Consider the following 23,740-nt stretch of genomic DNA (forward strand, 5'->3'; position numbering starts at 1 on the left):
CTAATTGCTACCCCTTTATTGGTTATAGTATACTTATTAACTATAGTATGTTATTTAAGCCTATTGCCCACAGAAAGTTAATTAAGCTCCCCAGCGCTTCAGCGTGGCATCGGGTATTAAGTATTCTCCCAAAGTGCCTCAACTTACTTTGACATGTGTCTGACACTGTCCCAGAACATCTACAGAGGGTGTCCGTAGATATCTCAAGCTTAACTTTTTGTAGCGTTGGAAGATAGAAAGGTTTAAAACCTGCCACTGACTCTAGATTACGATTATATGAGATTTTGATTCACTAAACCCAACTCCTTTTCCTCCGCCCACCCCGCCTGACTGTCATTATGGTATTTCGTCGCGGGGCACGCTTGTCTTTATATTTGCTTCTTTCCTCCAAAGCTCCTCTTTCCGCAGCAGGTTGTGGATTGCCTTCATTAATTTTCCCATTGTCCTCCAAGTTGTTTCAGACGCTAAAATGTGACCCATGATATTCTTGGGTGACAACCACGCCTCGGCATCAATTTCCGCCTCCGTTGTGTACGCCGAATCTCCGATAGTTAAAAACAACATACTCCGCATCATCCGGAATCATCTCGCATGACGGGCAATATGGGAAGTCGTCACGCCCAAAGCAATAAAGGTATGCACGGCACTCTCCGTGTCCGGTTAGGAATTGTGTTTGATCGTAGCTAACATCACCGTGCTTTCATTTGATCCATTTTGGGACATCTGGAATAATCCTATAAGACCAATTCCCTTTGGGTGAATCATCCATCTTTTCTGCCACTCCAAAATAGGAATCATCGATGGCATATGATGAGTCATGGGACTATGGCTGCTATCTGACATGATGCTTTCTCTGATGTTGTATGGTAAACGAATGACGTTCGCATTGCACTCAATTGAAATGGAGTTGCGATTTTTCTTCTATTTGCGTCTTGCTTCAATTCCGATGCCCAGAGTGGATCCTTAGATAATCTGCCGTTAACCAAAGTAAGATTTATCGCCAATCCGATATACTGTCTTTGAAAAGTTTTGACGTCATCAGTTTTTGTCAGAATACGAATTAATCTATCGAGAGACTTGGCCCAGCGTAGCAACTGAATATGTGAATGCCGCCTACCTTAGCGCATGTGTATCCGTCTTCTGGGGTATCGCTCGTGTTTTCGATTGCTCGGTTTCCACAGGCTCAGATTGCCGCTTTGCCACTTCTGTCTGATATAAATACACCACTCTGGAGATGTTTTTAATGTTCACATATGATGGCAATGTCAATTTTTTTTTCAAACATGCTTTGGTACAGCAGGTTCTAGGCTGGCTGACAATGATTTAAATACACATGTGAGAACTTCATTTACGAAAAACTGAAATCGCCCTCTTAAACGTCGGTATCTCTAGTTTACCTAGGTAATAGTTTAACCTGTAGTGGCCAGTTGGAATTCCTAATATGATCTGGAGGCTCTTCTTGGCGAGCTTTAAACAATTTTTCGAGCACTTGTCGAGTTTGTATCCCCCCATGAGCACTCTGAATTATTCTATTCCTCGTAAGTTACCCCAGAACACCTCTCACAGCGGTTCTTCTTCGTTTTTAAGCGTGGTAGCCATGAACCCATTTCTGACTCACAAAATGGGCCTGACCCGCATAGTAGTGTCACTGCACCTTTTCTGGCCAATTTGTGCGCTGCCATATTGCCTTCTAACTCAATGGGACCTGGAATCCAGAGTATCCAGACCTTATTGAGCGAGTCGTTGGTGTTCTGCTCTATTAAGGTATTCCCATGCCCGTTTGATTGTACCTATGTGCCTTAATAGTCGTTTCGCGGTCGGTTAGAAGAGCAATGTTCTGATATCTATAGTTCTTTTCGAAGCTGGAAGAGGATTATCTATCTACGCGTATATTTCCACTGAAAATATGCAGGTATGCCTACCATATTGGTTCAAAATATGTTTCCCTTGGATCAATGACCCCGGCGCCTGCCCCTTTGTCGTAAGAACTCCGTCAGTGTACCTAATAGTCTGTCGCTGGTTTAAACCGTATTTCAAAGCCACGGACTCCCAGTTTGCCTCGTTGCGTCAACGTGTTTCAAACTTTCTATCGAAGTGAAACCTCGTTACCACGTTGTCCCTTAGTGTAGTAATCAATCTTCAAACTTTCTATCGAAGCGAAACCCCATTGCCATGTTGTCTCCTAGTCTAGTAATTCTGGCTACCACCTAGAAAGTATATCAATCTTCCTTCGATTTAGGCAGCTCGCTGCCTTCTCACTAGTTTCCTATTCACCTTTTTCCTCTTCCGTTGGTTGTTGAGGTGTCATACATAATGCTACTGAATTCCGCCGTGGGATAGGATCCCGGGAATTGAGTTCTGAGAAGCAGATGTACCCTTTCTCAAATATTCTTTTTCAGACAGACAGACGGAATTGCCATATCCATGGCTAATGCTTGATATACCTTGGATGCTGCTATGGTTTGTTCTATCTCTTTACAGAATTTCTTGAAGCTGTTAAGTTTTGTTTCCCTGGTGGCGGTACTATACGTCGTAAATGCTCTTTTGTACCTCTGCGTATCTCCGATTTGTTTCACACGGTTGACGAGTCGACCAGTAGCTTACGCCAAACTACAATTTTTATTTTTTACAGTGTAGATATACATTTCGGGAGCAACTTACCCTCTTCATCAGTACAAAACTAGTAAGTATTGTGCAGTGCAGTAGCTTTGTACTGATGAAGGGGGTAAGTTGATCCCGAAATATATATCTACACTGTAAAAAATAAAAATTGTAGTTTGAAGTAAGCTACTGGTCTATCAATTTTAGGCGTGATTATAAATAGAAGACAATATCTAACCTCTGACGAGTCTTTGTTCTATTCTCATTCTTTCTGAGTTCCTGTTCCACCAGCGTACAAGCTTGATGGCTTCACTGACTTCACGGACCGCTGGCCTCATATGCGACAATGGCGGCTCTGTGGAGGTCTTCCACCACTGTTTCGAGCTCTATTTCACAACTGGTGTCGCTGCTCGCCTGTAGATGAGCCATGTTGTCACTCAGGTGTCTTGTATAGAAGTCCCAGTCTGCTCTTCTGGGATTCGTTATTATTCCACCTACTTTCGAGTTGCCCTCAATGTCAAATCTGATTATTCTGTGATGCGACATAGAGAGGTCGTTCGACATCGTCCAAGTCTTCACCAAAACGATCATCAGAGTGTTCCCTAGAGTTATGTTTAGTACCACTTACCTAGTATTAACCATGAATGTTGGCATCTTCCCTACATTACATATTTCTAACTTATTGTTGAGGAAGAATTCAAGAAGGTACCTCTTCGATTAATATCGTTGCTTCCCCAGATTTCATGATGTGCCTTCCTCTCAGAAGACTTCGCCAGTCTAACGACTAATTCCGGTGGAATCCAGGTGTTGTGTCCTGGAAAGTACCCTGATGCTATGACTGACTCTCGAGTCCTTCCCCCAGCTTTTAGTGGGACTTGGACAGTCACGAGGTCTGCATTAAAAAACACTGAAAGACATATATATTTTAAGTTTCTTTTGAGATTGATGCAAGCTCTTCGGTTTCCACTAGAGTCATCCCAAATTACCTGTTTGCTATTTCATTGCAGACCGCGAATCTGCCCCTGGTACACCCAGGAATCTTAAGTCAGTACTATTCCAATGTTACCCTTAGAACTTGCCTTTGCAATTACTGCAGATTCAGTTTTTGCATGGTGGAGGTTTACCTGGGTTATTTTAATGCTGGCCATCGACTCCGTCAGTGATTTGAGCTCTACTAGAATTTCAGAGTATTATCCTCCTCCTCTGACATGTCAGTTCCTTGTGTTCCACTATCTGAATTGAGTCATAGAAGGTCTAAGTCAAGGTCGTCCAGCTTCTTGGTCTTGGATATAGAAAATGTTTAGCAGCTCCCCACGAATGTTATCAATCGAGACATCTTAGAGGTCCTATTATAATTGTTGATCCTGTTATAATTTTTGGATTAAAATAAAAGTTGAAGGTTTCGGTTTTTAGTATCTCATTTGCCGTCTGATTTAGTAGAGGAGGCCACCTCCGGATTCATCATTCCCTGCTCTCGCCACTACCTGCTGAGCGACATATACCTTCTGGTCATTTTTCTGAACAGAGCGGATTTCAGATCGTTCAGCAACTTTCGGGCTTCACGCTTTAATACAAAAAATAGAAAGCTTGGGTTTTCCTTTGTGTTCACAGGATTCCTCGAGAAATTAATTAATATTTGTGAATGTACCTACGTCAGAAAATTTTAGCCGCTATTCCTCAAATTGTAGGATTAAATCGCCCATTTTTATCCTATTGAACTTCATCTAAAAGTATATAACAGTAGCCTATCTGATAAAGATAAAAAAATTCTACATGTTGACCAAAAACTCTCCAAAATGTTATAATATATCTGTAGCTTTATGTATAAAAAGTAAAAGTATAAGTAGGGATTTAGATTAATATTTAATATGAAGACATCCCAATATATGACCCTCTTGATGGCTACTACGCTGTTGCTTCAGCAAAAATAAAGATTAATTATCACGGCGGAAAGCTTACTGTTCTACTTTTGTGAACAGACGAACGGTCGTTATTGAACTTTGAAGTTTTTTTTAATTTCAACAAATTCTTATCCGTTTATGGAGCTGCTAAAGAAGATGCATGACTTGCATTAATTACTATTTTAATAAGCGTGAGATTCAATTCATCTAAACTTTAACAGGCAGCATGAATAATCTATTCGTTTAGTCTACGCGAATACCCGTTAAATTTTCTTCTAAGCTAGATATAAAAAATATCTTCTTAAAGTTTCCGTCTAATCCGGTACAAAAAAATACAATTTGCCACAGTGTAGATGGGAATTCTCTTCAGTAAAAAATAAAATAAGAAGATTGAAATAAAATCTGCCGCTAGTAAATATCAAGGTTTCCGGACCTCGGCGCAAGACAACCGCGACTTTTGATGGATCACACAGCATCTTTAGATTTAATTCATGGAGCTAGAAGTATAATTATCAAGTGAATGATAATGAGGAAATAAAGTGGTGTATATTTTATTAGAACATGCTTTCGTGAGTCGTGTTGAATTTTACTACGGGTATAGTGCTGGACGAAGCTTGATGAAGACATTTAAAATATAGTATGACCAATTTGTGCAATGGGTTTTATGCTCCACGGTTGAAGAAAGATATGTGTGTGACTGTACTTCCTTGTTGTGGGGAACCTTGCATATTATCTAGAAATTATTGTCTAGCCGGTAAATCGAAAATGGACATGTCCATTTTGAATTGGTTACTTAGCTTGGCTTTTGAACAAGGGACACATAAATCATTTGTTAGAGTAATCAATTTTTGTTCGTCAAGAGCAACCTTTCACCTCGTTTGCTTATAAAATAGATCCACATTTTCATAAAGAAACACAAAGGTTTTCATGACTCTCTGGCAGTGTTTGACCTACAATTGTTCATTAAACTAAACTAAAATGCATTTCAGGGGATAAGGTATCTTTTCATTAAGAGCGAAACTGTGTACATATGACCACTAGTCTAATTGCTTTCGAAATACGGGCGATCAAGCGAAACTACTGCTGCAAAATCTCACTGAGAAGGCTTCTGATATATCTTTCACTTCATTTCCAAATGGTGGGTAGAAATAATATCGGCCAACAATGAATAAATATCCGGTATCGACTAGAGCCAGAATTATACACCAACCTAGAACAAGTTGAAAAGCAAGTGTCTCCCTTGGCTAGGAGGTACTCGTACTTTCGCCCTTATAGAAAGTATTGTGACATGTTTAGACAGACAGTCTGACAACAGAGAAAAACCCTTCAAGGAATACTAACATTTTTTTATTTGCTTTTAACTTTTATTCAGTAACATTACATAATCTTTTGAAGATACAAATTATTTGTTTATTCATATAGATTATTTCTGAATCTATTGATTACACATAATTATTATAAATGTTGATGGGAAAAACTTCCATACTTTCTCATATTTTTTTCGATAGTAAATCCGGAGTTTGAAATAACCCCAGCCAAATTTTTCAAACCACTGATTTACCGCTTTTAGCGTATGCTCGTATGTATAGTAAAGGTAATTGAGACTCGTGTTTTGTTTAGTTATTTTTGTAACTAATTGTTTGATACTTGATTTTCGAAATATAACTATTTACAATACATCCTCGTCCAATAATCTCATTTTGTTCTGTGGATAACGTTCTTTTTTAAAATAATGATTGATAATTATTGTTTGCTTGTAATTGACACATTAATTTGACTCAAAGACATGTATGTAGTTGCAGGATGTAGTTTATAGCGAATATATGTATATGAAGATGTTTATATTTATGGATTTGCTTAGTCTTTAATTTTGCTGCTTTTATTATTTATTAAATACTGAAAATTATAATCAGAACATTTGTTTTGTATGTTTTCTATATATTTACATCTTACTCGGTGGAATTTCAAAGTGATATAAGTAGAACTGAAGCGTGATATCTTAAAACGTGGTATTTTCCTTTAGAAATTCATTGGATATGTTTTCTTGGTCATTTTGTTTGTCCATCGTACGTTGGTTTTCCATCTGAAAAGAAAGGGAATTGAAATACTTTTGACAGAAAGAAGAATGGAAATTGAAAATTATTCCACACTGCTTTGAGAACGAAAAAGTTTTTAAAGACATTGTAAGGATTTTGCGAATCAATTTAATCTTGAAATGCAATAATGTCAACTTTTATTAAATCTTAATGCTACTTTTTTCTGTTCAGTATATTATAAACTTTTATCAAAGGTATAGACAAGGCAAAGATATAGACTACATTCAAGTTCGACAATTGTTCAATTATCTATATATCTCTATCTAGGTTCTCTTCAAGAACTTAATTATCAACATCTACTGTCTATACTTTTCAATTATTCGCTAAAATAAAACAATTTCTAGTTGATGAAGTTATTTCACCAATAAAGTACAGAAATTTTTTGTAAATACCATTCCCGTTATTAAGCAAGCATTTTTTACTTTGCAGATATTAGTATTTCGTCAACAAATTGTTCTCTATTTTAGTGCAAGGTGTCACGCTGCACCTTACCCTGAAGAAGGGAACAAGTTGTTCCCAAAATATCAGCACCTATCTGGAAAATAAAAAAATGCTTAATCACGAATAGTTTGATGTTGGAGAAAATGCAAATATGATTGTATATATGACACAACCGCGACTCGAATCTGGAGTTCTTATATCGGGAAATTGAGTTGCAATCAACTTAACCAATGTGGCAATGGATGTCGACATGTGCATTTCATATCGAAGGATGAATATTGATTCACACATAAGAGAGCGCTTGACAAACGGTCATCACGGTCATTTCCCATTATCAGTGGTATATATGCAGCACGATAATTGCTGGAAATGTAAATGATAAACAACTCACTACGGTTCTAGCTCGTAATGTAGTTTGACTAAACTAGTTGTTTGAATTTATCAGCAACTAACTCCTATATTCTTGGGCCCCGACCAACCATTTTCAGCACCGACTTTTTCAATTCAATAATCTGTCCTATCTTTATTCTCCAGCAAAAACGACTACTGATATTGTCTGATCACATTATTTTAATTTAAAGTACGTTTTGTCTAAACTTAGGCCAGCTAAAAGGAGAAATAACAATGTGTCATTAGATATGTTTCCTACCCACGTTGGGTTTATCATCGACGGCGCAGCAAACAGTATCCAAGCTAGAGCAACTGTTGCGCTGAGGTGCACCAATTCGATATCCCTAAAAACTGTCCGGCACCCTGACCTACACCATCGTTCTACCTGAGGAAAGGTCAGCCACGTCTTCTTTGTCTACAATAGACCCTTGTAGACTTTCCGAGTTTAATTTTTCCTCCTCCATGCGGATTAGATAAGTCGCCCACCCACCATGAGGACTGATGGGATTATTGTCTTATTTCAGGATGGTGCCTCCTGCATTCATTCAGCATCAATGATTACTTTTCTCGGGGCAATAGACGATGAAAAGAAGTTGCACCAATTGATGACCATATTCATCGCTTCGTGCAGAGAGAAAATTTGATTTGTTGCTCTTCTGTATAGACCCATGATACTTCTCCCATACCCTGAGCATAAATTGATGAATTGCTTGCGGTAATTTGTCGCCCCGAACGAAATCGCAGCAGGAGGAATAATGGGAACAGTTAAATGAATGAATAGATCAATCAGAAGGTCTCTGCTGACAAAGGAGCAAAACAGACGAAAATAAGGTTTAAATTTGATTACGAAAAGTGAACGTCTTCAGTCCTTAAAAGAAGAACATAGAGGACTAAAGAACTGTAACTCCTGAGGAAATATAAACTCTCTTTAAATCGATGGGAAGTGATCGTTATTTCCAAAGGAAAGGGGGGACATGGACCAATATTTCCGAGAGATTAGGAATGATCTGGAGCTGGGAGACAATACCCTCCGTTCGAGATATCTCGCCGGAAATTGAGGAGTCCAACAATTTCACCGTGGCTAAATAGGGAAATCTGCAGGGCGACAGGGATAGTGAACAATGGCCGAATTAAGAAAAAATAGCAGTGAAGAACTGTCACGAAATGTTAAGTCAAGAGGTAAGTTGACACAGCCGACGGAATTTTTATACTAGACATATTCAAGGAGGGAACAAAACATCGACACGAAGTAGGCTGAAGTATAAGAGAGTCCTCAATGTAAATCACGGACAGGATTAACATCTACTGATGTCAAAAACTGTGGTGGGCGTATTTGTTATCATCAGACCATTTGCGAGCAAAATTTCTACTTATGTGGACATAATTAGTAAACGATATCACCGTGGACCTGGGCAACAGATCAGAACTATGGAACATTCTAAAACTGAACTTTTGAAGGCATAAGTGAGAAAAATCCATGTCTAGTGCAACACTCATTGGATATGAGGGGATGCTAGTGATAAACACAAAGAATACAGTCCAAGAACTGCAGCCAATGACCTGGACCAGGTTTAAACCTATGAAGATCTGATAGTTGTCAATGTCGAGACCACAAATCCTTTTCAGAGGAAGATTCATTGAGATATAATGGATAGAATCACTTAGCACATTTGTGAATGTTGTACGCACAGTGTCCACAAATCAATTGTATGTGGATCAAAATCAAGTAAAGTGTCAGAAATAGTGCTGACAGAATGCCTTGAAGACTATTCGGATAAACAGCTAAAGTTCTTGGCCAAGAGTAATTTTTCCACGACCTTATATCCGATGTACAACTATTGCGGCGTAAAGAGTCCTACAAATTACCCGGTGCATCTCAGAAGCATGCGATCCCATCTGGCCTAGAAGAAGGGTATTCATATCGTAATATCAGCACAGCTAGTAACATATTAGTAATTTAAATCTGATAGTATTAAACGAGCAAATTAATACAAAGACCTGCAGCTGTGTACGGCATATAGCTTACAGGGTCGCAATGAAAATGCTTCGAGCACACGGATTATCCTAGGTATCCTCTCGGTACTCACCATGAAAACTGCAGAAAGCAACTGGCGGTATGACCAATAAATACCCCATAGCTCCAGCCACGCCGGAGGAGATGCATGAAATATATTGGATAAACAGTGAAAATCAGGCTAGCTTCTGATGATTCCGTATACCAGACATGTCTCAAAGAACCCCACAAATATGTTGGTACGATTCTTCAATAATCCATTCTACGTGTTAAACCAGCCAAACCTCCATATATATTTCTGTGAAAAGAAAGACAGCCTTTTGTCTTCCTTTGCATCCACGGCCAGGTTACCCGCACTCCGGACGGAGTGTCGTCAATAAGGGGCTTACAAAAGTATAGATGTATGTATTTGTCATCTATTTGTACCCAAGCAAACAATAGCCGCTACGCATACTGCTGAAGAGCTTGAGTTCCGTTCGTCTATACCGTCGCTTCATTTGTTAAATTGGTCACCCATGCATTATCGCCTATATCGCAATTTTCGCTTCCCACTTGAAGATGGTTACTGACAGCAAACAACCCTACAGTCATTGGTGCTAATTTAAATCAGCTTCATTTACTCACAGCAGTCAATCCCATTTGATATTCAAAAATCTTGCTGCTTATGGTATGGAGTATATAGTATGTAGTGTAGCCTACCATTCAAGCCCTTCTCTTTAATACTCCATAGCACTAGACAGATCAATAGGACTTGTACCCTCGCAATATCATCGACCATGAGGCACTTGAAACATCTCTCCAAAGAGATCGTCGCTCCAAAACCTTGTATGGTAACTCCAAGACCTTGTGTACGGCATGTAGGTCTTCGTCGTCGAAAATGATCTTATTTCTGGTAATGGACGAAACGTAGGGGAGTGAAAGCTCTAAATGTATGCTCCAAAAAGTGAAACAGGTCTCGTTCTCAGAAACTACCCAACCGAAAAATTTGAAAAAATCACAATAATGCATCCTTACAAAATGCACGACTCAAAATACAACCTGCTCAAATAAAATTAATAATAGCGCCCTATTTTAGAAATATACCCGAAGAAGAAGTATAAAATCATCATCAGGCATCATTATAAGCGATAATATAGGACATATAATAATTCTGGAAAGTTTGAAGACAATCCAACTATTATTAACAAAGATATCGAAGCTCAAAGTTTTGCGTTTGACGTAAATTTATTGCCCTCGAAGACGTGGGCTTATATGAACGACGGATTCAGACATGTATATATGTATCCGATAATGAAGTTTGCAGGTAGTGTACAATAAGATGAACATGTATACACGCTAGTACCAGCGGAATTTGATTTACGTACATATGTTCATATTTTTGAGTGCGGCGTAAAGTAGAAGTATGTGGAGATGCGTTAGATAAATTTGGATGCGTACATATATACGTATATGTTGAGTTTGTTTGCTTAGGATGAGCACAATATTTATGTCTCATATTTATCTACATATTTATATCTTGGAGTTTGGCAGTGTAAGCAGGAATATTTTCCATTCTTTGCTATGGAAGAATGGAAAAACGTACTTCGAGATTTGTTGAACACAAAATCTTTATACATGCAGCGCCGAGTTTCCGGTATTCAGACTTGTTTATTTGGGCGCCAGCTCGTTTGCACTTTTAGTAGTACTGAGGTTCCGGTTTCTTTTTTTAAATTTGATACCCCGATTAATTAAGCTGACCATGACCACGATCAAGAAAATAGCTGGATTATATTTTAGACCGTTCTTCATCATTAATTGTCTAAGGCCAAGGGATATTGCATCATGTATCCCTTTTAACTTGTCGCTGGCAAAAAAACGATGATGTAAGCGCGGATAGAACTATATTCTTTAAGTCGACCCAACTGTTAGTCTATTCCATACTGTATAGATGAATAAACTATCAGTTCTAGGAAGGGGCGCAAGGTCTGGGGTTTTCTGCGTTCTGTGTTCTGAGTTCTGCGATTTTGGTAATACAGTAGAATTCCGCAGAATCCTATCGACAAGTTTGTACGAATTATTCGGAAATATGAATTATCGGGATTCCACTCTGTGTTCTTCTTTACGTAGCAACGTACGTTGCCGGCATTGAAGCTATGTATATATTGAAATACAATAATAAATAAAGAATCGCCATTTATCCTTAATTCGGCAAAAAAAATATTCAATTCTCCTTCATTTTCTCGCTTTCTGTGAACCTATTTCAATTTAAAAAACTAGTTCACTCGAAACGTCTCACCATATAGTGAAAGCTCCATAGAATTTTGGACTCCTATTCATCCGGGAAAATGCAACGATGATCACATTGCTCTTAAAGTATCGGTAGTTCTACAAACCGTTCTAATTCACTTCAATCTTCCCAGTTTGACTGTCGCACCATCGATTGCTATATTAATACAATATAATTTTATAACCAATAAATCCATTAGTGATAAAATGACCGCTTGGTTGTGAATCAAATCCAGTTTAATAGCATGTGGTGGGTAAGTTATCTAATCCGTAAAAATAAAGATAATTTTGCACGGAATGTGCATAGGAGTAGTAAGCCAGAACACCATGCAGTTGGTACAGTTATCGAAGTCCTAGAGCTCCTATTTCTGATTGGGAGGAATGTAAATATTCTCAATAGATATACATAGATAGTGGATTCCATAATTGTGCTGTGCAATGCCATTGTTAACTTAGTTTAGCCACTGGTCGATCATTAAATGACTGTTTCTTAAGAAGGTACCATGTTATGCGCGTGGTACTATCAAACAGAGATCCTCTTTTGATTTGTTGTCAGATGGTTGTTTTCTCTTCTTTTTTAAGGTTTTGTTTGCATGGCTATACCGATTGACAAGAAAATTGGTGAGAAGGTGGGAACGGTGGACTCCCAGAGTGAGTGATATCCTCCTACGTTGAGATAGTAAAATTTTTTCACTAAATATAGTCATGTGGGGTACCAAATGAAAAGTCTTAATTAGTACATTTCGAAGCCGGTCTTAGTTTTAAGTTTGTTAAAAAGGCGGGTAGTGGGAGGGGTGGAAAGTGATGATTTCTTTAACGGACCCATCCTCGGAAACTACCCAACCGAAAAATCTGAAGAAAATCATGAAGCTGCCTCTGTATGGTGCCCAGGCCTCAAAATACTCTCTATATCGATATCTGTTCAAATTAAGTTAATAATGGTATATTACCATATTTTTGGGAAAATTGAATAAAACCCCCCTTAAGTTTATCTCAGAGTTATAAAAGGTGGTAGTAGTATAAAATATAATATGAAGCATATTATCTCCAAGTTTGATCAAAATCATACCATTAGTAACAAAGTTACAGTAGCTCAAAGTTGTCTTTACCGTGTAAATTTGCAACCCGAAGTACTAAATCTAACATGCTAAATGCATATTCTTAACGGGCGACGTACAAATGAGATAGGTCTACACTCAGATATACTCACACAAGAAACAAACAAAACCTTTCATATCTAAAGCGCCCAGCTTCCGATTTCCCGACTTATTTTGTGGTAATTTTGATAAAAAATTAATTTTAATTGAGGTAAGACATTTTCGGTATTTACGTTTTATCTACATTTCTTATGTAAATGAATTTGATAAATATATACATAACAAATAAAATTAAAGCATCCATCTTAAAATTTGCTTGATATTCCAATTGACATCAAGAGCAAAATTCCATTATTCATTTCACTGTTACACAAATAGTAATCACTTACCCATTGCCTCATAATTTTCGCTAGACGGTATCGTTGATATGCGTCCAAGTCTCTGACTTCATTTGGTACCAGCTGCTCCGCAAAGGATACCATCAAAAAGTAAGAAAAAATTTAATATCATAATGAAAACATTAAAATGTCGCTTACATAGGGTAATATCTGCCGATTATCGTTCACTGGTAGTTGCGGTTGTAACTGTCTGTAGCCTATTGTTTTATCTTGCGCGATATCATCAGTCGTGGCCACTTCGGAGCGTTTTCCATGCCCACCATAGCATGAGTGTCCGTATAAAGCACAACCCCCTAAAATACATGAAACCACATAATCCGGCAATATTAGACACCTTCATGAAATGATAGGGTGCTTAATTAAATTTCTTTCTGAAGTTGATAAAGCTAATAATGACGCGTAATCTTTATGTAATTATTGTTTGGAATTGAAGCGACAGTTACAGGCTTTGTTGAAAGAAGAAACCCCTAGGACCTGCAATTGATATAATATGCAGATTAGTGGACTAACGAAGCCGACAATTTCCGCGAATATTTGCGTTGGACCATGAAAGGACATTTAAAAAGTGAAATGTCTCATAAATAAGGATACCAGGAGCCATGATTAAATTAGGTTAGAAAGCCATCAAATTCGAAAGTGCACCACATTCGATAATAACTCAGGACTAAGAAATTCCAAATCAAAATTATCCTCAGTCTCCCTTTCTGTAAGAACTGTGTCTCCGTCAAAACAATGTCCAGTTATGGGTTTTCTCATAGAATACTGGCATATGGTGAGTGGGAACTTAATTCTCACCACACATGTGGGAGTCGCTATCGTTGGATGTTAATTTATTTACAATGTGCCCACAATAAAATATAATAAACCTTGGTTTGACGGAGATTATGAATTTATAAGTAAGCAATCCGTTGATCGACACATCTCATATACACATATCTATCATCTCATGGAGGTAACTCTTCATAGATACTGTCAATTTCGTTGGCACCTTGAAGTAGTTGCACACAAACATAAGCATAAATATTATTTATAGAACAGCAAAATCTGATATTTATTAATAGTTAGTGCTTGATTGATATTGATTTTCGTTGCTTACGATTATGTTATGTGCATTCCCATAAATAAAAATTAATATGATAAATAATCATAGTTGGCAGCTGAAAAATATGAACAGTTATATTAAATTATGACGAAGCACCTCAAATCTTCGATAAAAGCTCTAGAATCTTTTGATAGTAATATAAAAGTTTATTGGGAGACACACTGAAAACGATAAGAAAACCGACAGACTACCCTCTTAAAGTGTATTAACCATGCAATATCTAAGCCTACAATTCGAGACCAGTTGTCATACCCCGCCCTTCATCCAGAGTCTGGTCTTGTAAATGCAGAATAGTATCGTTTGAGCAATTTAATTTAGCATTTGCCTTCTTCCGTAAAAACAATCATTATTCCTGCCCTAGTATTAAGGGCAGGTGGTTGCGCCGTTCGTGTAATTTTGGCAAAGTACCATGGAAAGGTTTTCCCGCCCAACAAAAAATCTTCAAATTTGCAGGCACGAAGCTTGAAAAGACACTTCAAAGGATAGTTCAATTGCAATCATATACGGGGCCCACGAGTTTGGAGTTATATTTTTGCCCTTGTCTCGATATAATGAAATCCTAGAAAAGTTTACCTGAAAGTTGGCAAAAAATCTTAGATCCTGTAGCATTCGCTAGTTTCATGTTAATGAAATCACTTTGGTTTCTTTATTGATTTTCGTCGGGCTGGAAAACAAATTCATTTGGTTTCAGCAGTTTTATAATTTTCATTATTCCAATTTGCTGTGCCCTTGCCAACACCACAATATGACCAGCTGACATCTTGTAAATATCTATTTAAAAAAAACTAACACGCCTAGTTTTAAAATTTACACCTTAAACCATTTAACGGTAAAATCTCCGGCACCCAATCTATTATGCAAAAATTAAATTATTGTATGCCTTGAAATATAAAATGATCGATTGATGTATATTCCATTCCATGCTACAGTTGCATAAATCCATTTTATCCCTGCGAGTTGGGCTTACGAATATACTCACAGTCACCCCTGCTTGTCGTAAAAGATAACTAGAAGGAATTTAAATCTGCGGGCTAACAAACTACAACCTTTACAGCTAGCGAAACGTCAATAACATCTCAGATAGGGACTGACCTCACGATGAAGATCTTTGGCTATCAAAAAGAGACTATGATTGGTTTGTGGAATTTGCGCACGCTGCTCGATACGGTATTGAACGTCTCCAGAATGCTCGCTTTCTCCAACTCTAGCGATAATTCCAACGACATACCCTAGGAACTCTTGGCCTAAGCGAAGTAAAATGGTGGGAGTCAGAAAAGCACTTCTTTCTCTTTCTTCCCACACTTATGGCAACATGCTTTTTCACTCTGGAAAGCCTAGTGGAAGCGGACGCGGGTCCGGTGTCGGACTGTTACTGGTGGATAAAGCAAGGCACATTCACTTGACCTGGGTCCGGTCCAGGTTAAGGAGCAGCACATTATACAGCGCTCTGTTCTAACGCAGATTTGCGAGTTAGTGGAGAAAGAGGTTTTCGACGAGCAATTACACGCGGTTAGAAGGGACTTTCTAAAGGTGAAATTGTAATCGTAATGGATGATCTGAATGCCAAAGTAACCTCCGGCAACATTTTGCTCGGACATGTGATGGGGAAACATGGTCTCAGCGGCCGTAACGAAAATCATGGAAGATATGTGGATTTCTATAGTTTTCACCGCCTTGCCATTGATTACTCATTTTTCGGGCACAGAACTTGCCATAAAGTCAGTTAGATTTCAACTAACCGACACCGTACGAGCAATCATATTAGCTACTTTGCGGTAAGTAATAGATTTAAAAGTTGTTTCCTAGATGTGCGTAAAGAGATGGTCGCTTACATGTTGCCTCCGCTACTTTTCGTTGAGTTAGAGAGCTGGGAACCGCCAATTGCTACATCGTTCACTTGTATGATCCAGTTGTCGCTCGAAAGTGGAGAGCCATCTTACCAACAGGACCGCAGATACGCTGTCGTGATAAAATATCAATTAGCGCTGAGTTTCCACAAAAAATTTCCTTTTTCCGGGTGCTATGCAGGTTGAAGGCTCTATTGCGCGTTGCGAGTGGTAGCGGGTACGGTGCACTCAAACAAAAGGGAAGCGCGCTGGTCAGGAAAGCGGAAAAGGCGCAGAACGAAATGTTTTCAAAAGTGAATACTGCATGGTCTTGTAATAAATGTTAGCTGTCGACTTCTCATCCACGATGATGAACAACCCGAGAGGTGAAAAGAACAATTCACCACGGGTCTTACTCGTAACACATCCGATGAAATTCCTCCTCTTGTGGATGAAATGGCTGGTTACCGTAACATGCGGGTGCAGGCTGTTCCCCCAAGCAGAAGGAAAATCACTTCCGCCATCAAGCGGTGTAAAGCCCTCTGGTTTGACGGTGCGCAACGCAGTGATAAGTAACTCACTGCAACTGCAGTTTCCAGATATGTTAGTTCCACTCGTGCAGAAATCATGGCAATGCGAGACCTTTCCCAGAGATTGGAACAAGGAGACGATCTTTAAGATTTCAATGAATGCACCCGTTTGGAGAGTAACCATTGGACGGGTATCTCCATCCTCCTTGCCGCTGTAAAAATAATAGCAAAAATAATCATGAAACGCATCAAAGAACCTCCGTCGACCACTTCACACCCTGCAGATCATTTTGGAATAGTGTAGGGAGTTTGGGTCTTCGCTTGACCAGTTCTTCACCATTTTCGAAAAGTGGCAGCGTGAACAGGGAGTGTAATTGGTGTACTCTACGTAGGAGGAGGATTCCTGAGGAACTAATAGCTTTCATCAGAGCGACATATAATGGTGCAAAATGTCACGTGCTGAGTCGAGGTAAAATCTGAGAGGAGGAGGGAACTACGCTGATGACATTTGTTATAACAACAATGCCAAGCTGCGAATGCTCTGTGCTAATATCCTTTCTGTGCTGCTATATGGGATTAGCACATGGAAAGTGACCGATATTATCACTCAAAAGCTTCAAACCTTCCTCCACAATTTTTCGCGACATATCATCGTGCCACGATGGCCTGACACTATTTTGAACAAAATTATCGGCGCACAAGTCAGTTATCCCGAAATGGATAGGTCACACATTAAGGGGAAGCGGGAATTGCATTGCTGGTTACTACACGCAGTGAAACGTTGTCCTAAGATGGTTGTCGAGTGAATCGCCCCAAGAGCACTTAATGCAAAATATTATAGTAGAGAAGGAGCGCCGGCATCTCAGAAGCGCATTTCAGCGAACCGTGTACGATGGCACGAAGGCATGTTGGAGACGCTATGCCCTATCAAGGGGAGAATTGCAACCGTGTATGTGGCAAGGACGGGCTGGAGGCAACAACCGAAGGCTTGCATTACAGCCATGATATGAGAGTATGTATTATTACATCGTCAAATGTTGTAAACGCCTAAAGTAGTGTCGCAGCGGTTTTCAATTACAGAGACATACCCGAAACAAGTAAGTTTAGAGTAGAGCTCACTAGGCCAGACTATTACCAGACAAGGCTCTTCGGATTGCAGTACAAATCATACTTCAATGCAAGATTTTGATGGATAATCTTACAGACCTAGTTATCATGACTGGTGTACTCGGTACTGCTCAATATCCTGCACGCAGATGCTATGCCCTAGATAACAATTGTGGTGAAAAGTTCGTAGGCTAACACACAGATGAGGCTACTACTAGTAAGTCCTTATGATTTTTAGTTAACCCTAACCTTTAAAAGACGTGTACAAATTTGACAATTTTTTCTGAAAATAATCTTACCAGTTTTTGGTGTGGACTACATGACAATAGTTCGGGCCCAATTAGAACAGATAATCGATTTAGAGTTTGAGTCCAATATGATTCAATGTCACTCAAGACCTACATACATACAATGAATATATAGACTTTCACACATCTGGGAGACTCAGCATTATTTGACTCCCTTTTAAGCTAATAAATCCTCTTGGTAACATTCATAGGGAAATTACCCACTCTCTCAAATGAACTGACAAATGCCACACCAAACACTTATGTAAAATGAAAATTCAAAATTGAGTTATTTATTTTATGATTGAAATTGACTATCATGAAAAAAACATTTAGCAATTTCAAATTACATACTGTGCGTATATTTTTTACCCTCTGAATATATCTCGTTATGAAATACCACCCGCAGTGCAGTCACCTACATATGAATCTCACACTTCTTGGGACGTTATCAAACAAAATTTGCAAATCAGTGGAAAAGTTCATAGGCTTGACTTTTAATCGTTGATTTTCATTTGATCATAAACTTTCTGGAATTGCGAAATAGAATTATATTCGAATCGCAATGAGCAAAGCACACACTAAGCTATCCAAGAACTTAGTAATAATGAACTTATACCTATCTACATTTAATTTAAGCGTGGATATTTTCATATTCTTGATGTTTGACCATTTTTGAACAGAATTAAATACGTGTATGCGTATGTGCATATTTGAAAATATTCTCCTTGAAGAATATAACGTTAGAAGTTTTGGATACATGCAAAACATCTTGGGTAATTCCCTTTGGGATTGATCCCTCAACTTGTTTACGTTCGCTCCTTGAAGACAAGGGCAATATGGGAGCAAGTGAGCAATATGTTCCAAAAAATAAAGCGGTGAGTGAAAATTTGAAAGTCAAATTTTTGAATAGGCCTTCATTATGTGTTATTCAATATATTCTTTTTATAGTTAATGTTCCGTAGGGAACTTCTAGGGTGATTTATTCTGGTCAAGCTATAAAATCTGCAAATTCTGTTTATAGAAAGGAATGTTCGGGTCGCTTAGAAAATTCATCTTCTAATGCACGTTTTCTTCCAAAATAACCGGAAGTATATTCAATGCAAAATATTATATTTTGTTTTGTAAGAAATCGCTAAAGCTCCATAGTAATTAATTTTAAACAAAACCCGGATGTAAAATTTCATAACTATTTGAAGTGCTGACTTTTCTGAATATTCCAGAATAAGAATCAGGTATGTATTCAGAACATAACATAAAGCAAATTGAAGTCAGATATAGATACGTGGGGGTATAGAACTCCACCAGTTGACTTTTCCCAGTAGAATTACATATGAGTTACAATTTACTAGATTTAATTGAATTATTACCCTAAAATATAATCATTTAGGGATCATTTTTCAGTACTTGTTGGAAATTGAAAACAATACTTTTCTTTTAAAATGAATATCCATTTGCCCTGCATTTACATCTCGATTCGATGAATTTATGATAAAACCATCAATTAAACACGTCCCAGCAATATCTTATACACAAATATCGCAAATAATACAGAAAAATTTAATCCATTTTTGCATAAATTCCTCCACCCAAATATTCATTATCTACGGTACGACTGAGAGATATTTGCAAAGTAGAATTCAAAACCCACTCGAATAACAATAGAGATAAATGTATAATAACGCAAACACATCTTGAAATTATTTTGCGCCTTAGAGTTTTAATTATTTGAGAACATACATATTTCATATTAAAACAATTCATTATGAATGCAAGTCAGACGAAAATACTTCCAAAGAAATATGATGATGTTATTCAAATTCGACCCCTTTTTGTCAAAATTTTCAATGGAATTGAAGAAACCCTCAGACATATCAAGAGTAATAAATTAGCTCTTATCGTCTAATGGGTAAAGATATATAAACGTCAATCCAACAAGTTTCTTATAAGAAGCTCAAAATTACAGCTACCCGATTGAGAATGGTTCATATATTAGAAATTTAGGACTATGTATAATATTATGTAATGAAGTGAGATTATGATGATATCTCAAAAGCCATTACCTATCTTTTATCTACCAATTAGCTCCAAACGGCAGCAAAAGGGATTAATAGCAGTCTGACCTTTCGATTTTGGCCTCAAATCTAATTAAAGTTTTCCCTTTCCTGAAATAGACAACGTCCTAATCAATCCATCTAAAACAAATAATCCTTGAACATCCTGCCCACCTTTAATATAGAAACTGTTTGAATAAATAGGAAATGAATAGTTGCTTAATTTATCCTTCGTTTTTCTCTGTTGTTGACTGTACTCTTGACAAGTCTGTAAAGTTTTTCGAGTTTTCGGCGAGTTGACTATAGAGTCAAAACCAACGGTTAAATACCTTGATTTAATGCTCGACTCGAAGATGAGCTTCTTCGAGCAAATCAAAGCAGCCGCGGACAGGGCTGCAGCAGGAGTCGCGGCCTTGAGTCGGCTAATGGCGAATGTCGGCGGCCCTATATCAACTAGGAGACGTCTCCTCATGGGAGCAACGCAGTCCGTCCTTCTCTATGGTGCGGAGGTATGGGCTGATGCCCTTGACAAGGAGGTGCATCGTAAACGCCTCGCTCAAGTGCAGAGGCGGGGAGCTTTGCGAGTGGCGTCTGCTTATCGCACTGTCTCCGAACCGGCTGTGATGGTGATTGCGGGAGTGATCCCCGTTGCCCTCCTTGCCAAGGAGCGCAAAGCTATCTATCGCCGTAAGGGCGAAAACTTAAGAGAAGTGGTTGCCCGTGAAGAACGTCAACGCACCCTTAACGAGTGGCAACTTTCTTGGCAAAATGAGCCAAGGGGCAAGTGGACTGCGCGGCTCATCGACAAATTAGACCCGTGGTTGAACAGAAAGCACGGTGAGATTGATTACTTCCTTACCCAACTTCCAAATGGGCATGGAGGTTTTCAGTCTTACCTGCACAGGGTTGGGAAGGCGCGATCTCCTGACTGTGTGTTCTGCAATAGAGTGGCGGATGACGCTGAACACACCTTTTTCTCTTGCGAGAGGTGGGACGGCCTCCGCCAGCAGCTTTATGCAGACACAGGGGAGCTCTCTCCAGACAACATTGTCAGAGAGATGCTGAAGAGCGCTGGCAGCTGGAATCGTATTGCGCATTATGTTCGGGCTCTTCTTACTACGAAGAAGATTGAACTCGACCGGCAGAGGGATCGGACGGTAAGGGGTTCCCTGAACTAACAACTCCCTTCCTCCCCTCCCCTCCCGTTGGTGAAAGGAATTCCCTGACTTGAAGGCTCCCAAAGCCGGGAGAGCGGGAGGGCTAGCCCGAAGTAATGTGTCAAACGGTTCCAGGCTAGTTCTCTGATGACGGGGAGGTGTTTAGTTGGTAGTCCGCCAGCGTGCTGTTGCGGGAGTCCAACACTCTGTGCGTAAACACATTCACCTACCCTACTCCCAAAAAAAAAAAACTACAACTTTTCCATTCTTCTATAATATTTTCTTTTAAGATGCATTTCTTCATATTATCTTAATGATAAATGGTCACAATGTCGGGTAACTTTACGATTGGTAGAAAAAGTCTGTAGTCCAACAAGAAAAGGAAATAATGTTTTCACATGATACTACCGTCATAGTTTTAGATGTAGTTTATATATAGTACCAAAAGTCAATATGATCCAAAACTTTTAACTGTCTGTCACTGGACTAATTTAATCCATTCAAAGAGGGTATAATGTTGCTTGAACCTACAAGTACATATGAATTGAGTGTGAAATAAAAACCCTGAACTGACTAGTATTTACTCTACCGATTATATATAAATACACTTTTCTGGAAAAAATATATGATTTTTCAGCAGTGGCAGCTTCGCTAAGTCATACGGGTAGTTTTTAGGAACACCATAACTTTTTTGAGGTTTTATAGAAAATTTCCCAGAATCTAAATAAAATAAAATACAATTGACTTTTTCCTGAATCTGAATCTAGTCTTTATTTGTATATACGTGTTTCGGGGTCAAGTTGTGCCTTCCTTCAGTACTTGATCAACTAAGATATTAACTCCTAAATATTAAATTTAACATTGGGATCTTATCATTTCTAACAGATTACTTAATTAGATGTCGTGGTGACGCTAATGTGGCCCGAGGTCTCACTTGCCACCTCTCTCAGAAACTTTGATTGCAGGTTGCCCGTGTCGCAGTTCAATCTGTTCCCTCCTGGTTCATTTAGAATCATCAAATTCTCTCTTGCGCGTCCAACTTCCTCCTGTTCCGGCATTCCTTGATGACTTCTACTATGTCCCATGTAATGCTATGTCTCCCTTCAATCATGTGCCGCGCTATTATTGATTTCAGCGTTGTGCTCTTTTTATTCTTTTTGGCCTTTTCCGCTTCTCACTCGTGTTCTCCCTAGCGTGCCCAAGCCAGTCATTTAGTTTGTCCTATGTAGCACTTCTCACAATCTGAACATGTCACTTTCTACATCTCCTTGGATTCATGTTTTAAGTAGCTGTCCTTGAGGAATGGCCAGTCAGCTTTTGAGCTGCGAAATCCTACTCGATGGCACCATGTCGATGCTCAGTCCTTTCATTTGTTAGCACTGATAAAGGGAACAACGTTACGTTACAAGAGATGCGATGGACAGGGACCGGTTTCCTGGAGAAGAGCCACTACACCATATATTATAGCGGTCATCCAGTAAACTATGTGCTCGGAGTAGGTTTCTTAGTCAGCCAAAAGATGAAACCTGATGTTATCGGCTTTGAAAACATAAGCGAACGGCTATGCACTCTGCGCTTGCGAGGCAAGTTTAGAAATATAAGGCTCATAAACGTTCATGTCCCTACAGAGGAGACTGCAGAGTCGGAGAAGGATACCTTCTACGAGGCAGTAGAACGAATTCTCGAAGCCTGTCCCAGATATGATATCAAAATTATACTTGGGGATTTTAACAGCCAAGTAGGGGAGGAGCCCGTATTCAGGCGATACGTTGGCTCCCATAGTTTACACGAAAAAACAAATGATAACGGACTGCGGATTATTCAATTAGCAGGGTCACACGAAATGGTTGTTGGAAGTACCTGGTTTGCGCGGAAAGCGGTCCACAAACATACGTGGGGCTCTCCAGACAGGACCACTTTCAACCAAATTGACCACGTGTTGATCGAACGCCGCCACCTCTCAGCCTTGATGAATGTCAGAACATATAGGGGGGCTAATATAGACTCGGATCACTATCTCGTTGGCATGGTGCTCCGAGCTCGAATAACAATACCACCTAGAATCCCCTCTGACAATCAGGTGAGAGTGAACACTGAAGACATCCACAACACAACTCTCCGCGACACCTATAAGAGGGAAATGGATGCAGCAATAACTGCAGTCAACAGAGGACCTGGAGATGAAGCATCAACAAATGATCTTCACAATCACCTGAAGAACGTTATCATGGATACGGCCACAAGCATACTTGGCCCTAGCCGCAAAAGGAGTCGGAACGGCTGGTTTGACGATGAATGTAAGCTAACAACGGAACGGAAGAATGCCGAATACCGGGTAATGTTGCATTCTCAAAGAACGCGGGCACGCGCAGAGACTTACCACGTACTCCGTCGAGCGGAGAAGCGACTTCACAGACGGAAAAAGGAAGCCTGGGAGAACCAACAAATCTGTGAACTAGAAAAGTACAGGGAGC

The 23,740-nt window shown here is 39.1% G+C and overlaps 1 protein-coding gene across 2 annotated transcripts in view; it reads right to left on the reverse strand.

Moving 5' to 3' along the window:
• Positions 1 to 6,238: 6,238 nt before the first annotated feature.
• The window catches only part of LOC119657025 (neuropeptide CCHamide-2), a 117,299-nt gene continuing 99,797 nt past the window's right edge, over positions 6,239 to 23,740 (reverse strand). For both annotated transcript variants that reach the window (XM_038063775.1, XM_038063774.1), the window contains exons 3-5: positions 13,342 to 13,496; positions 13,195 to 13,266; positions 6,239 to 6,585 (exon numbers count right to left, since the gene is read on the reverse strand). In XM_038063775.1, the coding sequence (XP_037919703.1) occupies positions 6,502 to 6,585; positions 13,195 to 13,266; positions 13,342 to 13,496 (311 nt within the window). In that variant the 3' untranslated portion in view covers positions 6,239 to 6,501. The remainder of the gene's footprint in view (positions 6,586 to 13,194; positions 13,267 to 13,341; positions 13,497 to 23,740) is intronic.

This window comes from Hermetia illucens, chromosome 5, assembly GCF_905115235.1.
Source record: "Hermetia illucens chromosome 5, iHerIll2.2.curated.20191125, whole genome shotgun sequence".
Classification (NCBI taxonomy): domain Eukaryota; kingdom Metazoa; phylum Arthropoda; class Insecta; order Diptera; family Stratiomyidae; genus Hermetia; species Hermetia illucens.